At 44.8% G+C, this 24,546-nt stretch overlaps 1 protein-coding gene across 3 annotated transcripts in view; it reads right to left on the bottom strand.

Annotated features, from left to right (window-relative positions):
• LOC141101800 (myosin-11) overlaps nucleotides 1-24,546 on the bottom strand; it is a 208,667-nt gene that overhangs the window by 96,205 nt on the left and 87,916 nt on the right. For all 3 annotated transcript variants that reach the window (XM_073591142.1, XM_073591143.1, XM_073591145.1), the window contains exon 5: nucleotides 14,950-15,049. In XM_073591142.1, the coding sequence (XP_073447243.1) occupies nucleotides 14,950-15,049 (100 nt within the window). The remainder of the gene's footprint in view (nucleotides 1-14,949; nucleotides 15,050-24,546) is intronic.

Genomic DNA, 24,546 nt, shown 5'->3' with positions numbered 1-24,546 from the left:
ACGCAAATCGCGGCAAAAACGCGGCAAAAATGCCGCAAAAACGCTACAAAAACGCTGCTCAAAAACGTGCCAAGCATGAAAAAAAAACCTCCAAAAACGCTCAAAAGCAACATGCATAGGTGTGAATCGAGCCTTAGGCCTGGTTCACACCTATGCATTTTTTAGGATGTTTTCAGTTTTATAGAAACACAGTTTTTAACATGGTTTCCTATGGATGTAGTTCACATCTGTGCATTTTATGGAAAGGGCCCGGGACTTTTTTCTGGTTTTTGGTTCCATAGACTTGGATGGATGGATCAAAAATGTGTATTAAAAAACGCAAAATGCACCTGGAATATACAAACTGCAACCTGCATGGGTGTGAACCAGGCCTAAGGCCTCATACACATGATGAGAAAACAAGTGACTGTCAGTTTTTAATTTTTTTTGCATGCTAGTCTCTAGGGATGAGCTTCGAGTTCGAGTCGAACTCATGTTCGACTCGAACATCGGCTGTTCACTAGTTCGCCAAACAGTGAACAATTTGGGGTGTTCGCGGCAAATTTGAAAGCCGCAGAACACCCTTTTAGGCTCGATTCACACCTATGCATGTTGCTTTTGAGCGTTTTTGGAGGTTTTTTTTTCATGCTTGCCGCGTTTTTGAGCCGCGTTTTTGCCGCGTTTTTGCGGCGTTTTTGCCGCGTTTTTGCCGCGATTTGCGTTTTTTTTTTTTTTTTTTTTTTCATTTTTTTTACAGTCTTAAAAAAAAATTACAAAAAAAAAACAAAAAAAAAAAAAAAACGGCAAAAACGCACCAAAAACGCATCAAAAACGCATAAAAAACGCTGCAAAAACGCAGCACTTGCGTTTTTGATGCTTGTCCATTGAAAACCATTACATGCAAAATGCTGCTTTTTGCATGAAAAAAAGTCCCCGACCCTTTCCAAAAACGCTGAGATACAAAAAAGCATTGATGTGAACATGTTCCATAGGAACCCATGTTAAAAAATTCCCGTGCATTTCTGCAAAATGCAAAATGCATCAAAAAACGCACTAGTGTGAATGGGGCCTAAAAGTCTATGGGAGAAATCAAAAGTGCTAATTTTAAAGGCTTATATGCATGGTATTGTCATAAAAAGTGTTTGGGGACCTGGGTCCTGCCCCAGGGGACATGGATCAATGCAAAAAAAAAGTTTTAAAGACGGCCGTTTTTTAGGGAGCAGTGATTTTAATAATGCTTAAAGTGAAACAATAAAAGTGTAATATTCCTTTAAATTTCATACCTGGGGGGTGTCTATAGTATGCCTGTAAAGGGGCGCATGTTTCCTGTGTTTAGAACAGTCTGACAGCAAAATGACATTTCAAAGGAAAAAAAAGTCATTTAAAACTACTTGCGGCTATTAAGGAATTGCCGGTCCGACAATACACATAAAAGTTCACTGATAAAAACGGCATGGGAATTCCCCACAGAACCCCGAACCAAAATTTAAAAAAAAAATGGCGTGGGGGACCCCCTAAATTCCATACCAGGCCCTTCAGGTCTGGTATGGATATTAAGGGGAACCCCGGCCAAAATGTAAAAAAAAAATGGCGTGGAGTCCCCCTCAAAATCTATACCAGACACTTATCCAAGCACGCAACCTGGCAGGCTGCAGGAAAAGAGGGGGGACGAGAGAGCGTTAACATTTTTGAGAGCGTCAAAAATGTTAAAAATGACAAGAGACAATTTTTGACAATTGCTTTATTTAAATACTTCTTCTTTCTTCTATATTCTATTTTCTTTCTTCTATGTTCTATCTTCCTTCAGTTTCTTCCTCCATCTTCTTCTTCTGGTTCTTCTGGTTCTTCCTTCGGTGTTCTCGTCCGGCATCTTCCTGCCTTCTTCTTCTCGGGCCGCTCCGCATCCATGATGGGAGGCTCCCGTTGTGTGACGCTTCTCGACTTCTGACGGTTCTTAAATAATGGCACAGGGACTTGACATGGACTTTCCTGTGGCATTCCCCGTGACGTCAGAGGGGGGCGGGGTCACCCATTACATAACGGGGAATTCCCATGCCGGTTTTTATTAATGAACTTTTATGTGTATTGTTGGACCGGCAATTCATTAATAGCCGCGAGTAGTTTTAAATGACTTTTTTCCTTTGAAATGTCATTTTGCTGTCAGACTGTTCTAAACACGGGAAACATGTGCCCATTTACAGGCATACTATAGACACCCCCCAGGTATGAAATTTAAAGGAATATTACACTTTTATTGTTTCACTTTAAGCATTATTAAAACCACTGCTCCAGAAAAAACGCCCATTTTTAAAACTTTTTTTTGCATTGATCCATGTCCCCTGGGGCAGGACCCAGGTCCCCAAACACTTTTTATGACAATAACTTGCATGTAAGCCTTTAAAATTAGCACTTTTGATTATTCATGTTCGTGTCCCATAGACTTTAACGGTGTTCGCAAATTTTTTGCCTGTTCGCATGTTCTGGTGCGAACCGAACAGGGGGGTGTTCGGCTCATCCCTACTAGTCTCATATCGACAATGAAGAGGTTACCAAAGTTATGAAAATTCTGGTACGACAGAATACAACTTCGGAAGTGATGTAATGTGTTGTATTGCATTGCAATGTATTCTTTAGTTTCCTAGAATGCGTGTTCTTGGTCTTCTGAGTTTTTTTGGACGAATACTGTACCGATTAAACGAAAATCGCTTATTCTGGTATCGTACGAGAAACATTTTTGTGTTTGTCCCTTTGGACTGTCGTGATCGGCACTCGAAAGCTGTATACTAACACTAACACAGATTGTCGTACGATCGCGTCAAAAGCGTTATTTTTTTTCGTCCGATTTCCTGATCAGGTGTACTAGGTATAAGTTTCCCCTGATTAACATCAAATGCAGAAGCCAAGATTCTACATAGTTAACCCTTTCTTTGGAAAAACTGTGTTCAAATCTAGTTTCCAACTAATAATGACATCTGACAGCAATACAATTGTAAAGTAAAATGTAAGCAGACATTTTTATTATATTATTTTTTAGTAATTGTATGTGAATGAGAACATGTAACAAATATTAAGTTATTATCCCAATTTGGCTGAAAAAGTGGAAACACATTTTAGCCTAAGTTCACACTGACAGCGGGAATGAAATCGTGCAAGTTCAGCTGAACTCGCACGATTTCATTCCCGCATGTCAGTCCCGACTTCGGGGCAATTTCAGAGACATCTGTGTGGGTTTCTGCACAGATGTCTATTGAAATGACACCCTGAAGTCGCCAAAAGTAGTACAGAAATAGCTGCCGATTTGGCATGCGATTTAACATGTCAAATTGCATGCCAAATCTCTGGAATGTGAACCAGGGCTTAAGGAGAGCCTGTTTGCAGCTTCTCTTAATAAGCACTGACACAGGTTCATATTAAAGTGGTTCTAAAGCCTTAAGGTTTTTCACCTTAATGCATTCTAAGCCTTAAGGTTTTTTCACCTTAATGCATTCTATGCATTAAGGTGAAAAACCTTCTGTGCTGCAGCTGCCCCCCAGACCCCTCCTTTTTCTTACCCGAGCCTGATCCAATCCAACGATGTGCACAAGAGCAGTGGCTCCAGCCACTGTCTCTCTCCTCATTGGACAGATTGATAGCAGCAGGATCCATTGGCTCCTGACGCTGTTAATCAAATACTGTGACAAGGTAGCGGGGATCAGAGACTTAGGAGCGAGCCCGCATGGGCGAGAGCAAAATGACATTTCTAAAGGAAAAAAAAGTCATTTAAAAGTACTAGCGGTAGCGCCGGCTGCTATAATGAATTGGGTCTCTGCAATACTCATAAAAGTCATTGAAACAAAACGGCCTAGGATTCCCCCACAATGCATTACCAGGCCCTTTGGGTCTGGTATGAATAGTAAGGGGAACCCCGAACCAAAATTAAAAAAAAAAATGTGTGGGGGTCCCCCCAAATTCCATACCAGGCCCTTAAGTTCTGGTATGGACATTAAGGGGAACCCCGCGCCAAAATTTAAAAAATAAATGGCGGGGGGTCCCCCTCAAAATCCATACCAGACCCTTATCCGAGCCGCAACCTGGCAGGCTGCAGGAAAAAAGGGGGGATGAGAGAGCCCCCCCCCGAACCGTACCAAGCCACATGCCCTCAACATGGGGAGGATGTCCCCATGTTGATGGGGACAAGGACCTCATCTCCACAACCCTTGCCCGGTGGTTGTGGGGGTATGCGGGCAGGGGGCTTATGGGAATCTGGAAGCCCCCTTTAACAAGTGGACCCCCAGATCCCGGCCCCCCCTGTGTGAAATGGTAATGGGGTACCTACCATTTCACAAAAAAGTGTCAAAAATGTTAAAAAAGACAAGAGACGGTTTTTGACAATTCCTTTATTGATGTCTTCTTCTTTCCCCGCTTCTTCCATCATCTTCTGGTCTTCATTCGGTTTTGTTCCTCCATCTTGTTCTTCCCCCGTTTCTTCCTCTGCTTCTTCCTCTTCTTCCACCTATCCTCTGCTTCTTCCTTCGGTCTTCTCGTCCGTGTCTTCCTCCGGCTTCTTCTTCGCTGCTTCATTCTCTAGATGATCCGCATCCATGGGAGGTTCCCGCAGTGTGACGCTTCTGTTCTTCTGACAGTTCTTATATAACTGAGGGCGGGGCCACCCCGTGACCCCGCCCCCACTGACGCACGGGGACTTCACGGGGACTTCCCTATGGCTTTCCCTGTGATGTCAGAGGGGGGCGGGGTCACCCGGTTACGTAACGGGTGACCCCGCCCCCTCTGACATCACAGGGAAAGCCATAGGGAAGTCCCCGTGCGCCAGCTGGGGGGGCGGGGTCACCGGGTGGCGCTGCCCTCAGTTACATAAGAACTGTCAGAAGAACAGAAGCGTCACACAGCGGGAACCTCCCATAGATCGTCCAAAGAATGAAGTGGGGAAGAAGAAGCCCGGAGGAAGATGCGGACGAGAAGACCGCAGGAAGAAGCAGAGGATCGGAGGAAGAAGCAGAGGAAGAAGCGGGGGAAGAACAAGATGGAGGAATAAAACCAAATATAGACCAGAAGAAGATGGAAGAAGAAGCAGGGAAAGAAGAAGACATTAATAAAAGAATTGTCAAGACTTCCGGTTCCAGCGCCGCATGGAGTGACTGCTCCTCTCCTCGGCTCCTGCAGCAAAACTTAAAAATCAGCATAAAAACCCTGATCGAGCCGCCCTGAACACCCTCGCCCCCTCCGGGTGTCCCCCCACCGCAGAAGGACCACTTTGATGAAAAAAACGGCTCCCGCACCCAAACGGCCCTGACGGCGCCGCCGGACCTGCCGCAAATCGAGGCCCCGGTCTCAACCTACTCGGAGCTTGTAGCTGAAACACAAGCGGCGGATATGGAGGTAAGCGGCTGCTCGGCCTCCCAACCCACCTCTCATGCCTTATCCCCACAGACATTTTCTGCACCTGCCTCAGCTCCCCATGCCATATCTCCAAATGCCTCTATCTCACAGCAAACAAACACCAGACTGAAGATAGATCACCCCCCAAACATCTTAGGCCAGGACCCGATCCCTCCGTCCCCACTCTTTTTGCATCTACCATGGACTCACTCCATCTCCAAGACCTTTGGCGCCTCTCTCACCCAGCTGATAAATAATTTACATGTTATTCCAATCCACATAATGTCCTCACCAGGATTGATTATTTCTTTGGTTCTAATAACCTTATCCCTATGATGTCTGCTACAGACATTCATTATATAGCTATCTCTGACCACGCCCCAATAGCAGTGACACTCGATAATCTGGATCTACCTCCCCATCCCAAAATCTGGCGTTTCCCCTCTTACCTCTACAACAACACCGATTTCCAGAAATACATGGAAAATTCTTGGACAGAATTCTCCACTGCCAACGCTCCCCACACCAATGATCCCAATCTCTTCTGGGATGCCGGAAAAGCATACCTCAGGGGACGGATCATTTCCTATGCCACCACCTTCAAAAGAAACACCTTACAAAGTGCAAACTAGCCAGCGTGCGACTACACCGAGCACAACAATCCTTGACCACCAAAGACTCCCCTGACAACAGTAATGAATGGCAGGCAGCCAAGAGGGCCTTTGATACATGGGCAGACACCCTCGAGTTAACCAAAAAAGCCCCACCTGGACGCCACCCTACACAAATATGGAAATAAAATGGGTAAGCTACTAGCCAGGCTTTGTAAAGGTACTTTCCACTCGACCCATATCACTTCACTACGAGACACCAAGGGCCTCATACACTCTACGCCACAGGCAATAAACAAAACCATGCTTCAATTTTACTCGGCACTGTATGCCCCCGACCCCATAGACAAACAAGTAGCATGCTCGTTTCTAGAGAAAGTAGACATACCCACCATCACTCCCCTACAATTAGAGGCCCTTAATGCTCCTATTTCTCTCTCCGAAACCTCAAACACTATCCGTAACCTCACCCCCTCCAAGGCCCCTGATCCCGACGGATTTACTAGTGAGTTCTACAAAACCCTCCAAAACATAACAGCACCCACGCTCCACAAGGTTTACAATGGTATCTGGTCCGGCGGTTCATACCTTCCAACAGGGAACTAGGCTATCATTAAGTTACTCTCTAAGAAGGGCAAAGACCTCCTAGAACCGGGGTTGTGACAGACCTAGCCAGAACAGAGGCTGTTGGAGAGGACTGTATGCAAGCCTGTTGCCTTTTGATTATGGGCCCTGGATTTTCAATGGAACAATACTCTTTGTGAGGTGAATGAGAAATCCAGGCTGAACTGTACTAATCGGACTCAGTCGTGTATATATGTATATATTGTATGGGGACTCCTTACTATAGATTTGTGTCCCTGAAGAGGGAGGGGGGGATTCCTCCAGCAGCCCCCTGCTGATAAGACTGATTCATTCTGTTGGGACACATCCTGTGAGGAGATGCTGGTGTCATCAACCTGTGTTTATGTTAATTGAGAGAGCTGATCACATTAGCCACCAGCCCTGGCTAGGAGACGAATGGTCTAGGCTGAGGAGGGGGTAGATTGTTGTTTGTATTGTTAATTGTAATTAGCTCCAGCTATTGTGTTTATATTAATGTGTGAAGCTCGGTGCCCACAAGTCTGTCATCTGGTCTGGGTACATTTTGTAGTAAATTAGCTCATGTTAATTAGGTTAGCTTTGAGTCATCCCTGCTGTATAAATGTCTGTGAGATCTGAAATAAAAAGTTAGTTCTGATGTACTCCAAGACTGGTGTTGTCTAGTTCTTGGGGTTCCTATAGCCAGATCCATTGGACTCGTGTTCCAGAACTTAGGAAGCGGTATATGACGGAAGCACTCAAGCGGAGTGTGGGACGTTCCGTGACATTGGTGGCAAGCAGCGGGAAAGCTTCCTGCAGTCTGAGAAATTTAAACCTCCACCTGGATCCAAGATCAGGATAGCAGACTTCAGTCACCCCAGTGGAGATATGGACCTGGCATCAGAATTCCCGGGGCTGCTGCGAATCATCCTTTCAACATACACCAGGACTGTGTCTGAGGATGAATACCTGGAGCTTAGGCAGCAAATTCGGGTGGAGCTCTGGATTGCAGCCCTCCGTCTCGCTGGTATAAAACAGGGCAAGTGCATTCCAACCCAAGAGCAACGGGCCAGTGACCAACGGGCATTGCGGATGGCATTCCTGGGAGAGCAGCCCCAGGAGCAATGGGTGACTGAGTTGGACAGGTTGGTCCAGCAGGAGATAGAGCTGGACAATCGTTATCGGGCTCTGCAATGGCACGCAGAGGAGGGATATTTAGGGGAGACAACAGAATGCTCTCCGGAGGGATATGACTTTGGCGGCCCTGGATTGCTGTGGGAGAACCTTACAGATCTTTTTATGTTTGGCGATGAAGGGGAACCTGACCTTGAGGACCTGAGAGAATATAGAGAGTCTATGCTCGGTCTTGCAGGGGTCTCAGAGCTCAAACCTGATCTGGACCATTTGCTAAGGAAGGAACAGCATCTGGAAAGGGCATACAGGAAACTGCTAGAACAAGTTCAGCAGCATGCCAGAGAATCGGCAGTGGAAAATCCGGAGATTGCCGTCCCCAGACCTGAAGTGCTGACAACAGGGCAGAGCTCTGCTAACCTCTGCCCAGAAATGATAGCATCTTCTGGGTTCCATGGACAGGAGATGGTGAACCTCTATCCCCAGACATCAGTTGCAGAGACATGGGATTTGATAGACTTTTCTGCTGAGGAAAAACAACCTGATGAGCCTCCAGCAGAAGAGCTGCTATCAGGGCCAAAGTTCACTGTGTTCTGCCCAGCACCAACAGTGGCTTCGGCCTTCTTGAGAGAAGAGGTAGTCGGCCTTTCTCCCACAACACTGACAGGGACATGTGATTTTCTGCCAGCAGCATCTATGGAGTTAAAACAAACTTCTCCAGCTGAAGATCTGGTAACTGAACAGAGGGTCCAAGACCTCTGTCCCACACTATTACCAATTCCAGAGACTGGGGATTTAATAGACGTTTCTGTAGAGGAGGAACCACCTGGCAAACCCCCAGCAGAAGTGCTGGCAACCGGACAGAGGGTCCAAGACCTCTGCCCCACACCTGAAGCAATTGTGGAGGCCCAAGGTGAGGAGGTGGCAGTCTATCGCGAGCTGCAGATCAGGATCCAAGGAGAGAATGCAGTCATCACCTCACAACTACAGCTTGATCTGGTGTCGGTTGATGGGGCTTCAGTCCCCACCTGTATACCCCAGGGATGCTGGGCAGTTGGCCCAGATCCCCAACAGCAGGATGGAGTGAGCCCAGTCCCCTGTCTTCTCTCCAGCGGCAGAAAGGACTCCAGGGAGAAGGGCCAGTCCGGGCCTCTCCCCAGCGGCGGATATGTTCTCCGAGAGAGGCAGAGGTTGGCTGGGTGAGTAATACTCTGTTTGGAATAATTTGTTTGGGGTACTGTGTGGGTACAGGCAGTAGAGGACTGGAACTATGGACTAACTTCGGAGTCAACCCGTCTGGGGTCTCCTCCTGTGTTAGTCTCCTGCCGAAAGGGGAGAAATGTGACAGACCTAGCCAGAACAGAGGCTGTTGGAGAGGACTGTATGCAAGCCTGTTGCCTTTTGATTATGGGCCCTGGATTTTCAATGGAACAATACTCTTTGTGGGGGGAATGAGAAATCCAGGCTGAACTGTACTAATCGGACTCAGTCGTGTATATATGTATATATTGTATGGTGACTCTTTACTATAGATTTGTGTCCCTGAAGAGGGAGGGGGGGATTCCTCCAGCAGCCCTCTGCTGATAAGACTGATTCATTCTGTTGGGACACATCCTGTGAGGAGATGCTGGTGTCATCAACCTGTGTTTATGTTAATTGAGAGAGCTGATCACATTAGCCACCAGCACTGGCTAGGAGACGAATGGTCTAGGCTGAGGAGGGGGTAGATTGTTGTTTGTATTGTTAATTGTAATTAGCTCCAGCTATTGTGTTTATATTAATGTGTGAAGCTCGGTGCCCACAAGTCTGTCATCTGGTCTGGGTACATTTTGTAGTAAATTAGCTCATGTTAATTAGGTTAGCTTTGAGTCATCCCTGCTGTATAAATGTCTGTGAGATCTGAAATAAAAAGTTAGTTCTGATGTACTCCAAGACTGGTGTTGTCTAGTTCTTGGGGTTCCTATAGCCAGATCCATTGGACTCGTGTTCCAGAACTTAGGAAGCGGTATATGACGGAAGCACTCAAGCGGAGTGTGGGACGTTCCGTGACAGGGGTCTTAAAGACCCATCTCATTACTAAATCTGGATGTCAAAATCCTATCTAAGATAGTCGCCACTAGACTCGCTGCCATCCTCTCCCGCCTCATACATCCCACCCAATCTGACTTTGTGAGAGGTAGAATTGCTACTCTGAATATTTGCAAAGTTCTACTGGCCTTAGAGCATGCTAAACACCACCCAGACGGAGACTATGCCTTATCAAAAATGGAATTCACAGGCCCCTTCTGCCATCTCATCGACACTATGTACACGGCACCTACAGCTAGGCTAGTGGCTGCGGGCCTACTTTCAGATGACTTTCGCCTCCATAAAGGGACTAGGCAAGGCTGCCCCTTATCCCCGCTTCTTTTTAATATTGCTCTAGAACCCTTATCCAGATACCTGTCCCAAGTAGCCCCCTTACATGGCGTCAAAATTGGTAAACGTGATCTACGCACTTCCCTCTTTGCAGATGATGTCCTCATATTCACAGCTAACCCCTCTTCTGACATGTCCACTATTAAAAAAGTATTCGATGAATTTAAATTGTGCTCGGGCCTTCGCATCAACTATGGCAAAAGCGAAATTCTTCCCATAGGCAACCTATCCACCCCTCCCTGGGCCCACCACTCCATCTTCTCTGTAGCCAAGTCCCACATTACCTATCTGGGAATTAAAATTAGGAAACTACCCTCCTCTTTATATCTCCTCAACTACCCTCCCCTGATCGCAAAAATATCTCAGGAATTATCTAACTCGATGGATCTGCCCCTTTCGCTCCTGGGAAGATGTCATCTGGTAAAAATGGTCAGTTTTGCTAGATTACAATACCCAATGCAAACCATTCCTTTACTTTTACAACACAAAGATGTCAAACTTCTTAACTCAACCATCTCAAAATTCCTTTGGCAGAACAAAAGACCTCGCATAGCATTAAAAAAATTATACCTTCCCAGGAGCGAAAGGGATATCAGTCTCCCAAATGTTAGGACCTATAACTTGGCATGCTTGTTGAGAACTAGTCTGGACTGGATAGCTCAATCTTCCCGCTGATCCAACTATCATATGGAATCCGAAATGGCCAACCCATACTCCTTAGTGGCCCTTCTTCACTGCAAATGGAAGTCAATTCCCCCTCCCTTCCAACACAACCTCCTACTGAGGGACACAGCTGTCGCCTGGAGGGAATCCAGGAAAATCCTCAAGCTTTCTCCTTTTATGTCTACCCACCTACCTATACAAGGCAAGCCCAGTTTTCCCCCTGGTCTGGATTACAAACCCTTCACCGTCTGGCAAAAAAAGGGCCTCAATACAGACACAGGGAGACCTTTGCCCTTTTCGACCATAGCGGATACTTTCTCGCTCCCCCAAACCCATGCCTTTTACTACAATCAGTGCATCAGCTTTCTAAACCGTACCTGCAAGGAGGACCACAAAAGATTCAAACCAAATGTTACGGATCACATGCTCCTAGATGGCTCCTATAAAATATCAGATATCTATAAACCTCTTTTACGTGAATCCACCCCCCCTCTGTCATCCTCATCGGTGGCCAAATGGGGTATAGACTTTCCGGATCCGGACCTTATGGTAAAAATTCTGCAAGGTCTTAAAAAGGTACTGCAACTAATCCCCAATGAAATATGGAGAGAATCCCAATTGAAGATCACCCACCGAGCCTACATACCCTTCCTATCTTCTAAAACAGATCAGAGCAAAGCTTCCTGCCCCCTATGTCACCAACTGAGGCCGTCCCTGACCCATCGCTTCTGGACTTGTTCATTCATTTCCACCTTCTGGGATCAGGTTCTATCCTTTATTTATGAAGTTACCCTACTAAAGATACCCAAGGACCGGCTGTTTCTTATTTTCGGTCATTGGGACCCCCAACTTCTACCATGGTCCCAAACTACAAATGTAATCACCACTGGATAATCCGACAAAAAACTCCCCAACAAGGAGTGGGCCCTGATTTGCCTCCTCGTCGCATGGAGAACTATTCTTAAAAACTGGACCTTACCACATTGCCCTCCTATTTCTCAAATTAAGAGAGAGCTCCTTCTCCTACTATTCAAGGATCGAATTAACACCGACTTCAATCAAGATAAATCCCAGAGCCCGCTTCTATTTCACGTGGCATGCCTTCATGCTTAAAACACTCTCTCCAGCTGAATTAGCCACCTTTGATCAATTCTCATTCTCATACTTTGGACCCCCATTGTCAATCTCAGAGGAGCCAGGCACCCCCCCTTCTGGATTACTTACAACTAAAGGTCCTTAACTTTAACGGGTCGCAAACTACACTTCAAACTTTTCCACAAGTCTAAAAACAACGGATCCCCTCTCTTTCTCTACCAACTTCAGGAAGGATCATACCAGGATCAGACTTAGCGTCAGCCATGTTGCCCCTCCCCTCTCCTCCCCCTTTACAAGGGACGTTACCATGTTATTCATCCCTCCACCCTTCCACCCACTTACCCCGACTTCCTTTCCCGCTTCTGTTGTTTTTTTGTTTTTTTTCAGTTGCGCCTTCTTGAATTGTTAGGGAACTCTTGTAGACAGATCCATCCAGTTTTTCTCCTGTTGACGTTAATCTCTGCCTAGTCTGATGTATCCTTTAGCTTATCTGACTGAGCTACCTCATCCTGTAATATATGTCTACAAGCCCTTGTTCACCTTGCTTGTTCACCATGTTTATCAAAATCTACTCTGTAAAATGTTCTCACAAATGTTGTCATCAATATGTATGGCTTTTTCTATAAGTATCAATAAAAACTTAAAAAAAAAAAAAAAGAATTGTCAAAAACCGTCTCTTGTCTTTTTTAACATTTTTGACACTTTTTTTGTGAAATGGTAGGGGTACATTTGTACCCATTACCATTTCACACGGGGGGGGCGGGATCTGGGGGTCCCCTTGTTAAAGGGGGCTTCCAGATTTCGATAAGCCCCCCGCCCACAGACCCCCACAACCACCGGGCAAGGGTTGTGGGGATGAGACCCTTGTCCCCATCAACATGGGTACATCCACTCCATGTTGGGGGCATGTGGCCTGGTACGGTTCAGGAGGGGGGGCGCTCTCTTTCCCCCCTCTTTTCCTGCGGCCTGCCAGGTTGTGTGCTTGGATAAGGGTCTGGTATGGATTTTTAAGGGGACCCCCACGCCATTTTTTAAAAAAAATTTGGTGCGGGGTTCCCCTTAAAATCCATACCAGACCTTAAGTGAGGGTCTGGTATGGATTTTGAGGGGGACCCCCACACCATTTTTTTTTTCATTTTGGCGCGGGGTTCCCCTTAATATCCACACCAGACCTGAAGGGCCTGGTATGGAATTTGGGGGGACCCCATGCATTTTTTTTTAAATTTTGGTTCGGGGTTCCCCTTAATATTCATACCAGTCCCAAAGGGCCTGGTAATACACTGTGGGGGAACCCCATGCCGTTTTTTTCAATGACTTTTATGTGTATTGCAGAGACCCGACAATTCATTATAGCTGTAGAGTACATTTAAATTACTTTTTTATTCCTTTGGAAATGTCATTTTGCTGTCGGACTGTTGTAAACACGGGAAACATGCGCCACTTTACAGGCATACTATAGACACCCCCCAGGTACGAAATTTAAAGGAATAGTTAACTTTTATTGTTTCACTTTAATCATTATTAAAATCACTGCTCCCAAAAAAACTGACGTTTTTAAAACTTTTTTTGCATTGATACATGTCCCCTGGGGCAGGACCCAGGTCCCCAAACACTTTTTATGATAATAACTTGCATAATAACCTTTAAAATTAGCACTTTCGATTACTGCCATAATTTGCCGCTAACACCTCAAAGTGTTCGCTATTCGGTGAACGGGCGAACAGCTAATGTTCAAGTCGAACTCATGTTCGACCCGAACAGAGAGCCCATCCCTCGTGGGACCAATCCAATTCTGTTTTGTTCATAAACGACCTGGAGGATGGGGTAAACAGTTCAATCTCTGTATTTGCGGACAATACTAAGCTAAGCAGGGCAATAACTTCTCCAAAGGATGTGGAAACCTTGCAAATAGATCTGAACAAATTAATGGGGTGGGCAACTACATGGCAAATGAGGTTTACTGTAGAAAAATGAAAAATAATGCATTTGAGTGGCAAAAATATGAATGCAATCTATACAGGGGGGGGCGGGGAGAACCTCTGGGGGAATCTAGGCTGGAAAAGGACCTGGGGGTCCTAGTAGATGATCAGATGATAGGCTCAGCAATGGCATGCAATGCCAAGCTGCTGCTAACAAAGCAAACAGAATATTAGCATGCATTAAAAAGGGCATCAACTCCAGAGATAAAATGATAATTCTCCCGCTCTACAAGACTCTGGTCCAGCTGCACCTAGAGTATGCTGTCCAGTTCTGTCACCAGTCCTCAGGAAGGATGTACTAGAAATGGAGTGAGTACAAATAAGGGCAACTAAGCTAATAAAGGGTCTGGAGGATATTAGTTATGGGGAAAGGTTACAAGCACTGAACTTATTCTCTCTGGAGAAGAGACGCTTAAGAGGGGATATGATTTCAATTTATAAATACCGTACTGGTGACCCCACAATAGGAATAAAAAAGGAGGTTTAACCTTAAACTATGTAGAGGGTTCTTTACTGTAAGAGCGGCAAGGATGTGGAATTCCCTTCCACAGGCAGTGGTCTCAGCAGGGAGCATAGATAGTTTTAAAAAACTATTAGATAAGCACCTGAACGACCGCAACATACAGGGATATACAATGTAATACTGACATATAATCACATAGGTTGGACTTGATGGACTTGTGTCTTTTTTCAACCTCACCTACTATGTAACTATGTAACTATGTATACTGTCTCATTAAACAGTTTTCCTGTGTTTGTAAAAAAATGTCTTTATTTACTCAAGAAATTTCTTTCAAGTTACATAATTAATATGAATGTAGTTTCAAAGACAGAAGTCATTGTAGGAATCAAATAAGTTCAAGCAGTCGCACACTAAAATGTGTATGCTTACTAGACTTAACACTTAAATTTTTTGTCAAAGTCTAAACATTTTGTAAACATTGGAACATAAAATGTATGCTGCATGTTCTTAACATGACAGTACCTTGGCAGAAGAACAAATAACTAGCAATATGCTGTTTAATTTACCAGATCCTTGCCTAGAAAAGTGTTTACGTATTTATGTATTATCACAGAACATTAACATGGATTAATTGGCTTCGGTTTGCACTTACCGTGATAGTTTCTTTCTTTCCTTTGTGTGAGGATGCCACCACAGCTAGGTACTGAATGACTTTTTTGGTGTTCTCTGTTTTTCCAGCACCAGATTCACCCCTGAAAAAGACAAAGGGAACAGCATATTACAATATAAGCAGGGAGAAAATCTTTCACCATCCAAAAAAGTTTACAGGATTCCAACGACTGGATGACAAAATGTTCCTAATAGAAATCTGTATATTTGTTTGACTGCAACATATTAGAGGACATATTTTAAACCCAACTCTAGGAAAGTTGAAAATTATTCACTGCAGTGGGGCTGAGACCTCACTGCAAGGGTTAACTACTCATTTGGGTCTAGAGGGCATATAAAAGCAGATTTACTGACCCAATCCTCCACTACTTCATGCTGCTAGACTGGTTCCCAACGCATCATTCCCCCATGCTCCAGCGGTCAAAGGTCCTGATGTCATCAGGGCCAATGCAGGGTTATGGTGGTCCAAAGCACAGTCCGATATAATAGGTGCCGAAGCATGAGGGAATGCTATCTTCCAGAGGAGCAAAGGATGAGGTAAGTAACATGTTGCCGAATGCTATCTGCCAGAGGAGCAAAGGATGAGGTAAGTAACATGTTTTCAATCTCCACCAAAACCTAAATGAGCAGTTAATTTTGCATTTGGGGAGCAGCCCCACTGCAAGGAGAAATTTTCAGAATTTCTTTAGTTGGGCATTAAATAACGTTTTAATCCAGATTAAATTTGATCTTTTTGTAGAAGCTTTAAAATACTAAAATTAAACTATTAATCTTAGGGAATTATACAAAATATACCCTTGCAGTGCCCCCCCATTCAGCTCTAAGAAAGGTCAATGTGTACCAAAAGAAGTTATTTTATTAAAAAAGCAGGATGAGCACTGACAGCATAGTCCCATATTCCATATAAATATTTCTAACCTACAAAAACTAAACAAAATGGAAGGTGCACACACCTAGTGCATTGCCAAAAAACATTTATTTAATAATAAGATCAGTAAAACGTGGGTACCCACAAAGTGGCAACTATCAATGAGCCATAAAACAACACAATGTTGAGTTAAGCTCTGGAAGGGGGTGCACCCCTGAATCGTGTCAACTTTATACCACATGATGTGATACGGCATATGTGTCTGCACTGCTCAACATGGTGTGTTTTTTTGGCTCATTGATAGTTGCCACTTTGTGAGTACCCACTTTTTACTGATTTTATTATTAAATAAATGTTTATTTGGTAATGCACTAGGTGCTTGTGCCTTCCATTTTGTTTTGTTTTTGAAGTATCTATCGGAGTACACCATCTCAGGAGGGCAGCATCCGCCTAGTCCCAGAATAGCGTTATCCTTGCTGCTTTTTAGCACAGAAGAACTCTCAGAGCTGGAAGTGACTGCTTGCCTTTGTAAATATTTCTAACCTGTTCAATCTCTGTTTCGCCCAAGGACACTTGGCCAGTGGTGTTTGATGGTAATTCTGAGACAAGAGCCTAAGGCCTCATGCACACTGGACGTTTTGCTAACTTTCATAGACTCCTTTCCTCCTGGCAGCAGAGTTTTAGCAAAAACGATTGACTCTTGTGAACTTGTGAACGCCTTTAGGTACACTTAATGTTTTTTTATATAAAATTGCACTAAAGTCCCTAATGCTAAATCCCTAAGTCATATTTATAAAGCAGTAAATGGGGCATTCACCAAACATTCATGGTGGTGAATCATTCACCTTATATTAAAACACATTTATCAGGAAGATTTACCTGAAGTTATTGTTTGGTGAACGTCACACAAATAAACCCCTAAGAATGAGAAACCTGGAATCTGTTTGAAAAGTGAGGACATGTCCTGTCTGGGCATGGCAGATTTTATTTAGTATTTACATCTTGTCTCTGGGTGCCATCGGAATTATCATAAATTATCATTACAATTCCAGAATATTGCTAGGATGAAAGAAAACAAGGCACAAATTAGCTGAATGTAATTGTTTCCTATTTAATTGAATCTGTGTTGGAAGGCATACTGTATAGGCTAGAATCTCTGAAATTTGTAATACAGAAATTACTTTGTTTACTGTTGCCAATAAGCATTTTTGTGCTGGTATATAGTGTAGCACAGTGGTGTAGTGATTAGCACTTTTACCTAGCAGCAAAAGGATCGCTGATTCAAATCCCAACCACAACACTACATGCCTGGAGTTTGCATGTTCTCCCTGTGCCTGTGTGGGTTTCCTCTGGATACTCTGGTTTCCTCCCACACTTCAAAGACACGCTAGTAGGTTAATTGGCTCCTGTCTAAAATGGCCCTAGTATGTGCATGAATGTGAGTTAGGGAATTAGATTGTAAGCTCCTTGAGGGTAGGGACTGATGTGAATGTACAACGTATATGTAGAATGCTGTGTAAATTGATGGTGCTATATAAGTACCTGAAACAAATACAATAAAACATTGATAGCAGCTAAAAGTCCAAAGATCTCATTCAGTAAAAAAAAAAGATCAATCAACGAAGTGTAGTTACCTATCAGATGTCAGTATACTGCCACTTCTATAGATGGTTAGGAACTGCCATCGGAAAGAATGTACAAGTTGGAATGTGCATAGGAACGCACTCACAACAGCAGGCACATCCACTACAGAGAGTGGTGACTATATAAACCCGGTCCCTTCATGAGATTGTTGCTGAATGGTCCTCTTAGTTCATATTCCAATAAAAAAGAAATAAGGATGGCGCCCTCTAAGTGTAGCATGTATGTTAAAAATATTTATTACAATAGATAAAAACACTCACATTTGAGTTGCTAAAAACCAGCATGTAAAGTCGGTTTATCCGCGTGGTCTCGGGGGATGTGGGTGTCACGGGCCAGTGGGGGGGTTCCTGGGATGTGAGTCCTGTGACCTGGGTCCTGGTAGCTGTTCCGGTGGTGCCGAGGGTCCTCAGAGCCTCCAGGCGGCCAGGATGTCGGTCATGGATCCTCTGTGGAGCGCCGTGCTGACCTGCATCTTCACTTCCGGGAGCGGGGTGAGGCAGGCGGTGCTTCGCGTTCCTTCATCAGGCTATGCACCACTGGAACAGCTACCAGGACCCAGGTCACAGGACTCACATCCCAGGAACCCGCCCGCTGGCCCGTGACACCCACATCCCCCGAGAGCACGTGGATGAAACTACTTAACATGCTGGTTTTTAGCAACTCAACTGTGAGTGTTTTTATCTATTGTAATAAATATTTTTAACATACATGCTGCACTTAGAGAGCGCCGTCCTTCTTTCTTTTTTATTGTTCCAGAGCTTCTTCTAGCTTTTATAGACTGGCTGCCTTCCATTTATTCAGCATCATTTTATCCTTACATGGACTAATACCTGAACTTGTTGTGAAACATTAACTACCACCACCAAGTTCCCCCTCTCAGGAATCCCCAACCCACCCCATTCCCCCCACCATTTTTAGCTATATGTACTCGGCTACATCCATTGTGCGCCATATTAACCCCTTGATCATTTATTTAGTTCATATTCCAACTTTCCCTGATCCTGAATCTGCTTAACCCAGCTGTCATCTGACCTGATTCTGGAATACCTTTTCCCGTCACTGTTTGCTGCTTACCTTTGGTACGACCTCAGCCTAGACTCTTGACCAACATTTTGCCTGTAGATTCTCTACCTCGCTGCCTGCACATTGCCAATCTCTGCTCCTCCCTGACCTTGATCCTGCACATGATTTACTGCCATTCTGCTCAACTGCTACTGAACTTGATTTGTGACCTGGCTGTGCTGATCCAACTTTCTGGCACCTGCGCCCTTCCATTGCCCTAGCAGATCCTGTCCCAACTTCCAGGAGTTCTTGGATGGGAATTATGCAAGAAGCCACCCTCATCATCTCGAGCACCTCATACAGGTATGTCTGAGTCCTATGCACAGCCATCTATGTCCATGGGAGCCCTGTATGCTGCACCTGTTTTTTTCTAGGGGAGAGAAGACACAGCAATTTACGTTAAATTGCAGCATCTTCTCCCACCTGTTAATCCCTGGTGCAGCATACAGTTTCCCATAGTTATACAGTAGACATACAGTAAACTTCTCTGTTCCTTGGGGTTGATTTACTAAAACCAAATAGGCTGTTTACGTTTCAGAATTCTTTTTTTTTCGTTTCGTTTTCATTAAATTTTGTTTCATTTTCATTAAATTTCATTTTGTTCATTCATTTTCTAACGAATTCCAAATTTTCGGAATGATTTGAATTTCAGATCCATCTAAAGATGATTGACTAATTAGAATTCTGTGTCAAGAATAGCTGGTTGTAAAGCAGCAGGCCGGGAACTGGGCGCCGTGTCCTTAAAAACCTATGACTCATCAGCTGGCTTCTGAAATGTAAACAAAACAATGTCGGCAATAGAAAATGTTTTAAAAAAACAGTGTAGGGTCCCCCCAATCCATTCCAGGCCCTTCGGGTCTGGTATGGATTCTTAGGGGAACCCCAGGTCAAATAATAAAAAAATGGCGTGGGGTCTCCCCAAAATCCTTACCAGACCATTATCCAAGCATGCAGCCCCGCAGGCCAGGAAAGGGGGGGGACAAGTGAGCACCCCCCCTCCCGAGCCATACCAGGCCAAATGCCCTCAACATGGGGGGTGCTTTGGGGCAGGGGAGCTCCCCGCGCCCCAAAGCACCTTGTCCCCATGTTAATGACAGCGTATGGAGAGAAAAAGATAGCCAATAACCGGCTTGTGTTAAATGGACATCAACACTAATAATCAGGGCACTGATTTTATCAGTGTCCTGATTATCTGTACAGTCCCAACAGTGCCCACCAGTGCTGCCAATTAGTGTCCACCAGTGCTGCCAATCAGTGCCCATCAGTGCCTCCTCTTCAGTGTCACCTATCAGTGCTGCCTATCAGTGCCGCCTACCAGTGCCCATCAGTGCCACCTATCAGTGCCAATCAGTGCCACCAGTGCCCGCCTATCAGTGCAGCCTCATCGGTGCCTCCTCACTCAGTGCCACCTATCAGTGCCCATCAGTGCCACCTATCAGTGTCCATCAGTGTAGCCTATCAGTGCCCATCAGTGCAGCCTCATCAGTGCACATCAGTGAAGGAGAAAAATTACCTTATACATTTACCAAAATGTATAACTATTTATATATATTTTTTTCTTCAAATTGTTCGTTTAGCAAAAAAAAAAAACAAAAAAAAAACAACCCAGTGGTGATTAAATACCGCCAAGCTCTATTTGTGTGAAAAAATTATGAAAAAAAAATGTAATTTGGGTACAGTGTTGCATGACCGCGCAATTGTCATGCAAAGTGCGACAACGCTGAAAGCTGAAAATTGGCCTGGGCAGGAAGGGGGTGAAAGAGCCCTGTATGCAAGTGGTTAAACAATATATTTACAAATGGCACAGTGTCTGCATAAGCCAGTTTTTGTAACAGAATAAACTTAAAGTTTAGGCTGAAAGATGATAAGGGCAGACTTTCCTTTAATGCTTTACAGGATACAGGTGGATAGCAAAATATCTCCCACCCCTTTATCTAAATATGACTCTAAACAACAGAGACGAAACTAAGGGGGCCTTTTCCCCCGGGCGCCACATTAGGAGAGGCGCTGAGGCTGGCAGGAGTAGTGAGAGCAACATCACTACTTGCGTCAGCCCAGAGCTGGGAGAAAGCAGGAGAGAGCCAGGCGCTGACTGTGTTCTCTCTCTCCCTCCTCCTTCCTGTCATTGCAGTACTCCTGATTACACAGAAACAATCTTTACTAAAGATCAGGTGTTCTCTCCCCCTAGCTGTTTCTCTTGGCTCCCCTTGTTTTTTTTGCTGTGCTAGTGGCTGCCATCCCCATGTGCCAGGTCTCAATGGGAGCCTAAAGGTATAACAACAGTGAGGATGCAGGGTGCCTGAATGTCAGCAGATGCTTAGAGAGGGAGCGGAGCTGTAGGAGAATGGGGCTGGTAATGAGTATGTAGGAGAACATGCCCCCCCCCCTTTTTTTTTCCCCTATCAGCTCCTGGTCCGGGTTCACAGCACCAGTGACCTGTCCTAAGGAGCTCTGGAGAGGCAGAGGAGTGTGGAAACCTGATGCAGGAGAGGGAGATGCCTCAGATGCCACATTGTATGCTGTGCTTGGGAGGACACGTGCGCCCCCCTATTTGTGTCGGCTCTGCAGGCTGTCAGGCAGCGCCGATGGTCTATCCCTGGGGATCCCAAAGTGTCCAGAGTGGTTCTAGGAGCCTGTGCAAGCAGGACTGGATGGAGGATTGTGCCTGGAAGACAGCAGATCCTCTGGGCTCTGTAAGTACATGTCCACATGCCCCCTCCCACACTCACACATGTGACCGATCTTTGAGCTGCACCTGACAGTGACAAGAACAGATCAAAGATCTGTTCATTGTTACTAAAACTGCACTGCCTAGTGCTCTAAAACCCTGTACACCTCCTCCCCCCCAGTTGGTTTCCTAACAACCAGTTACATGACTTGTTTAGTTCACCCCCAGCTCCTAGAGGAGGACAGAATTCCCTCATTTAAACTCCCTCCACCTCCCAGCTCCCGCTGTGCTGCTACAATCATGCTGGTAAGGTAGGGGGCACACTGATATTGGGGGGGTACATTGATGTAAAGGGGGGCACACTGATATAAGAAAGGGGGCAAACAGATGTAAGGAGGGCAGACTGATGTGGGGGGTCACATTGATCTAAGGGGGATACTCTGATGTAAGGGGGGTCACATTGATGCAAGAGAGGGACTCGGATGTAAGGGGGAAGCTCTGATGCAAGGAAGGCACTATTGTAAGGGGAAACACTGATGTAAGGGAGGACACTGATGTAAGATGGGGAAATGATATAAGAAGGGACACTGATATAAAGGGGGAATTGATGTAAGGGGGAGCTCTGAAGAAAGAGGATACACTGAAGTGATGGGGTACACTGATGTAAGGAAGGACTCTGATGTAAAAGGGGGAATGGATGTAGGGGGTATCTGAAGTAAGGGGGGACTCTGATGCAGGGAAGGCACTATTGTAAGGGGTAAATTGATGTAAGAGGGGACATTGATATTAAGGGGGGACTGATGTAAGGAGGGGCTCTGAAGTAAGGAGGGACTCTGATTTAAGGAAGGAGGATTCTGATGTAAATGGGGGGCACTGATGTAACTGGAGAATCTGATGTAAGGGGGGACTCTGATGCAAGTAAGGCACTATTGTAAAAGGAGACACTGGTGTAAGGAGGAATTGATATAAGAGAGAACATCAATATAAAGGGAAGAACTAATGTAAGGGGGGCTGAAGTAAGGGGGAACACTAACATAAGGATGTAAGGGGGGGGGGGGGGCTCAGAAGTAAAATGGTGCATTAATGTTAGGTAAATGATGGAAGGAAGGACATGGATGTAATGGGGATACTAATGTAAGGTGGGGCATTAATATAAGTGGGGGGACACTGATGTAAGGTTGGATAAAGGGGGATTCTGATGATAGGAAGCACTCCGATGTTAGGGGGGAATTCTAAAGTAATGAGAGAAACTGATGTAAGGGGACACTAATGTAAAGGGGGCATTAATGGTAGGGGGATTCTAAAGTAATGGGGGACTCTGAAGCAAGAGAAGCACTGATGTAAGGGGGGGGCATTGATGTAAGATGGGGTATTGATGTAAGGGGGGCGCTGATGAAGGGGGGGATTGATGTGAAGGGGACACTGATGAAGGGGGGCATTGATGTAAGGGGGACACTGATGCAACATAATAATCTTCTAAAAATAATATTTTAAAGAGATATGCCCATGGGACTTTTATAAGTGGTGCTGTATAAAATGGTACAAAAAAGTATTAAAAAACTTACAAAATGTATTTCAGAATACATAAAAAATACATACAATTCAATTTTTGGTTGCGTCATCGATATCAACAAATCAAGAGTACACTCATATGGTTTTGCACGGTTGGATATATTCTCAGGTTTATCTGTTTCAATCTGGGTAAAATTATATCCCCTTATTTCATTCACCTTTCATCCACTTAGTGCCTTCTTATATTTTTCATGCACCTCTTCTTAGCAGTTGCCAACAGGCATGCTTTTGTATGCCCTTTCACTACCCATTCTCCTCACAGCCTATCACTTTTATATTTCTTTGTATTTCATTTTTTGAGCCCCACCTTTCATTTATTTCAGAGGTACGGTGGTTTTGGCTCCTCTTGTGTGCCTGGCCCTGGGTCCTTTCACCACCATCAGATCCCAGGTGAAACCTCTCCTGTGGATTCATTTCCACAGCATTGAGATTATGGTGTTAATAACATTTGTTCTTTAGTTTGCATTGTTTTGCTTATCCTTTACTCCATCAATGTTTGTGCGAGTATACTCTTTATGTATATTTGGATCAATTCAATGCAAATGGATGCACTTCTCTAATACAAACGTATAAATTCTAAATTCCTCAATTTATTGTTTTTTCATGACATGGTCTCTCCACAGATATACACAAAATGTAATCTTAACTGTCTCCTGAAGAAGTGGGCGCTGACTCACGAAACGCATAGAGATTACAGCCTATATGAAGTGGAAATTCTATTGGGTCAAGGTGTGAATCCAACACTTCGCAATCTCAAATAGGGTAAAACTTTGCTAGCAATTTTACCTGAAATTATGAGATTAGTCGAATTCAGGACAGGCGTGACCCTGGATTGGAATTTGGCAAGAATGACATAGCAGAGTGTCGGACGAAATGGGCAGAGTAGAGGACCTTCATATAATTTAACTTTTATGTTGTGGGGTCCCCGAAATTGCCTGCCAAGGTCTAAATCCAGCACTGGTCACTGACACTGGCACCGCAACTGTTATTGCAACTGTTACTACAACTGTTACTGCAAGTGTTAATGCTAGATTGTAAGCTCCCAGGAACAGGGTCCACCTTACCATTTTATACTGAATGGTATTGTAGCTGTATTGTAAAGCACTGCGGAAAATGTTGACACTATATAAATCCTGAATAATAATAATAATAATAATATAATAATACCAACAGTAACCTGTTGCCTTACTACTTTTCCAGTACAAGAAGTATTCCTTTCAATTGGTCTCTGTGTAGCGCTCTTCCATCATTAGGTACCACAACCCTGGGCTTCACTCACAATCCTCTAACAGAAAGTCAGATCACAGCAGCAAAAAAAAAGCAGTTTAGTATCACTTTAACTGGCTGCCGCCCGCCCACTGTCAAATGACGGCGGGGTGGTGTGGCTCTTATTCTGGGACACCGTCATATGACAGCGTCCCAGAACGGCCGCTCTTATGTGCCTGCGGGGCGCGCAACGTGGCGATCGCGGCTGTGCCGTGTTGCTAGGACACAGCGCAACCCCACTGATAGAGTGTGTGGCGAGGAGAGCCGATCAGCGGCATCTCCTCACAGGGGGACATGTAGGAATGTAATCAGGGAACTGATCATCAGTGCCCTGATTACAATAAAGAAATACAGTACAGTGCCCACCATTGCCCACCAATGCCAGCATACAGTGCCCACCAGTGGCAGCAATCAGTGCCCACCACTGCCCACAAGTGCCACCAATCAGTGCCCATTAGCCATGCCAGTCAGTGCTGGCAATCAGTGCCTCCTATCAGTGC

The sequence above is a fragment of the Aquarana catesbeiana genome, linkage group LG06 (assembly GCF_042186555.1).
Source record: "Aquarana catesbeiana isolate 2022-GZ linkage group LG06, ASM4218655v1, whole genome shotgun sequence".
NCBI lineage: Eukaryota > Metazoa > Chordata > Amphibia > Anura > Ranidae > Aquarana > Aquarana catesbeiana.
The sequence above is the reverse complement of the archived record's forward strand: the minus strand, read 5'-3'. Positions and strand labels throughout refer to the sequence as shown.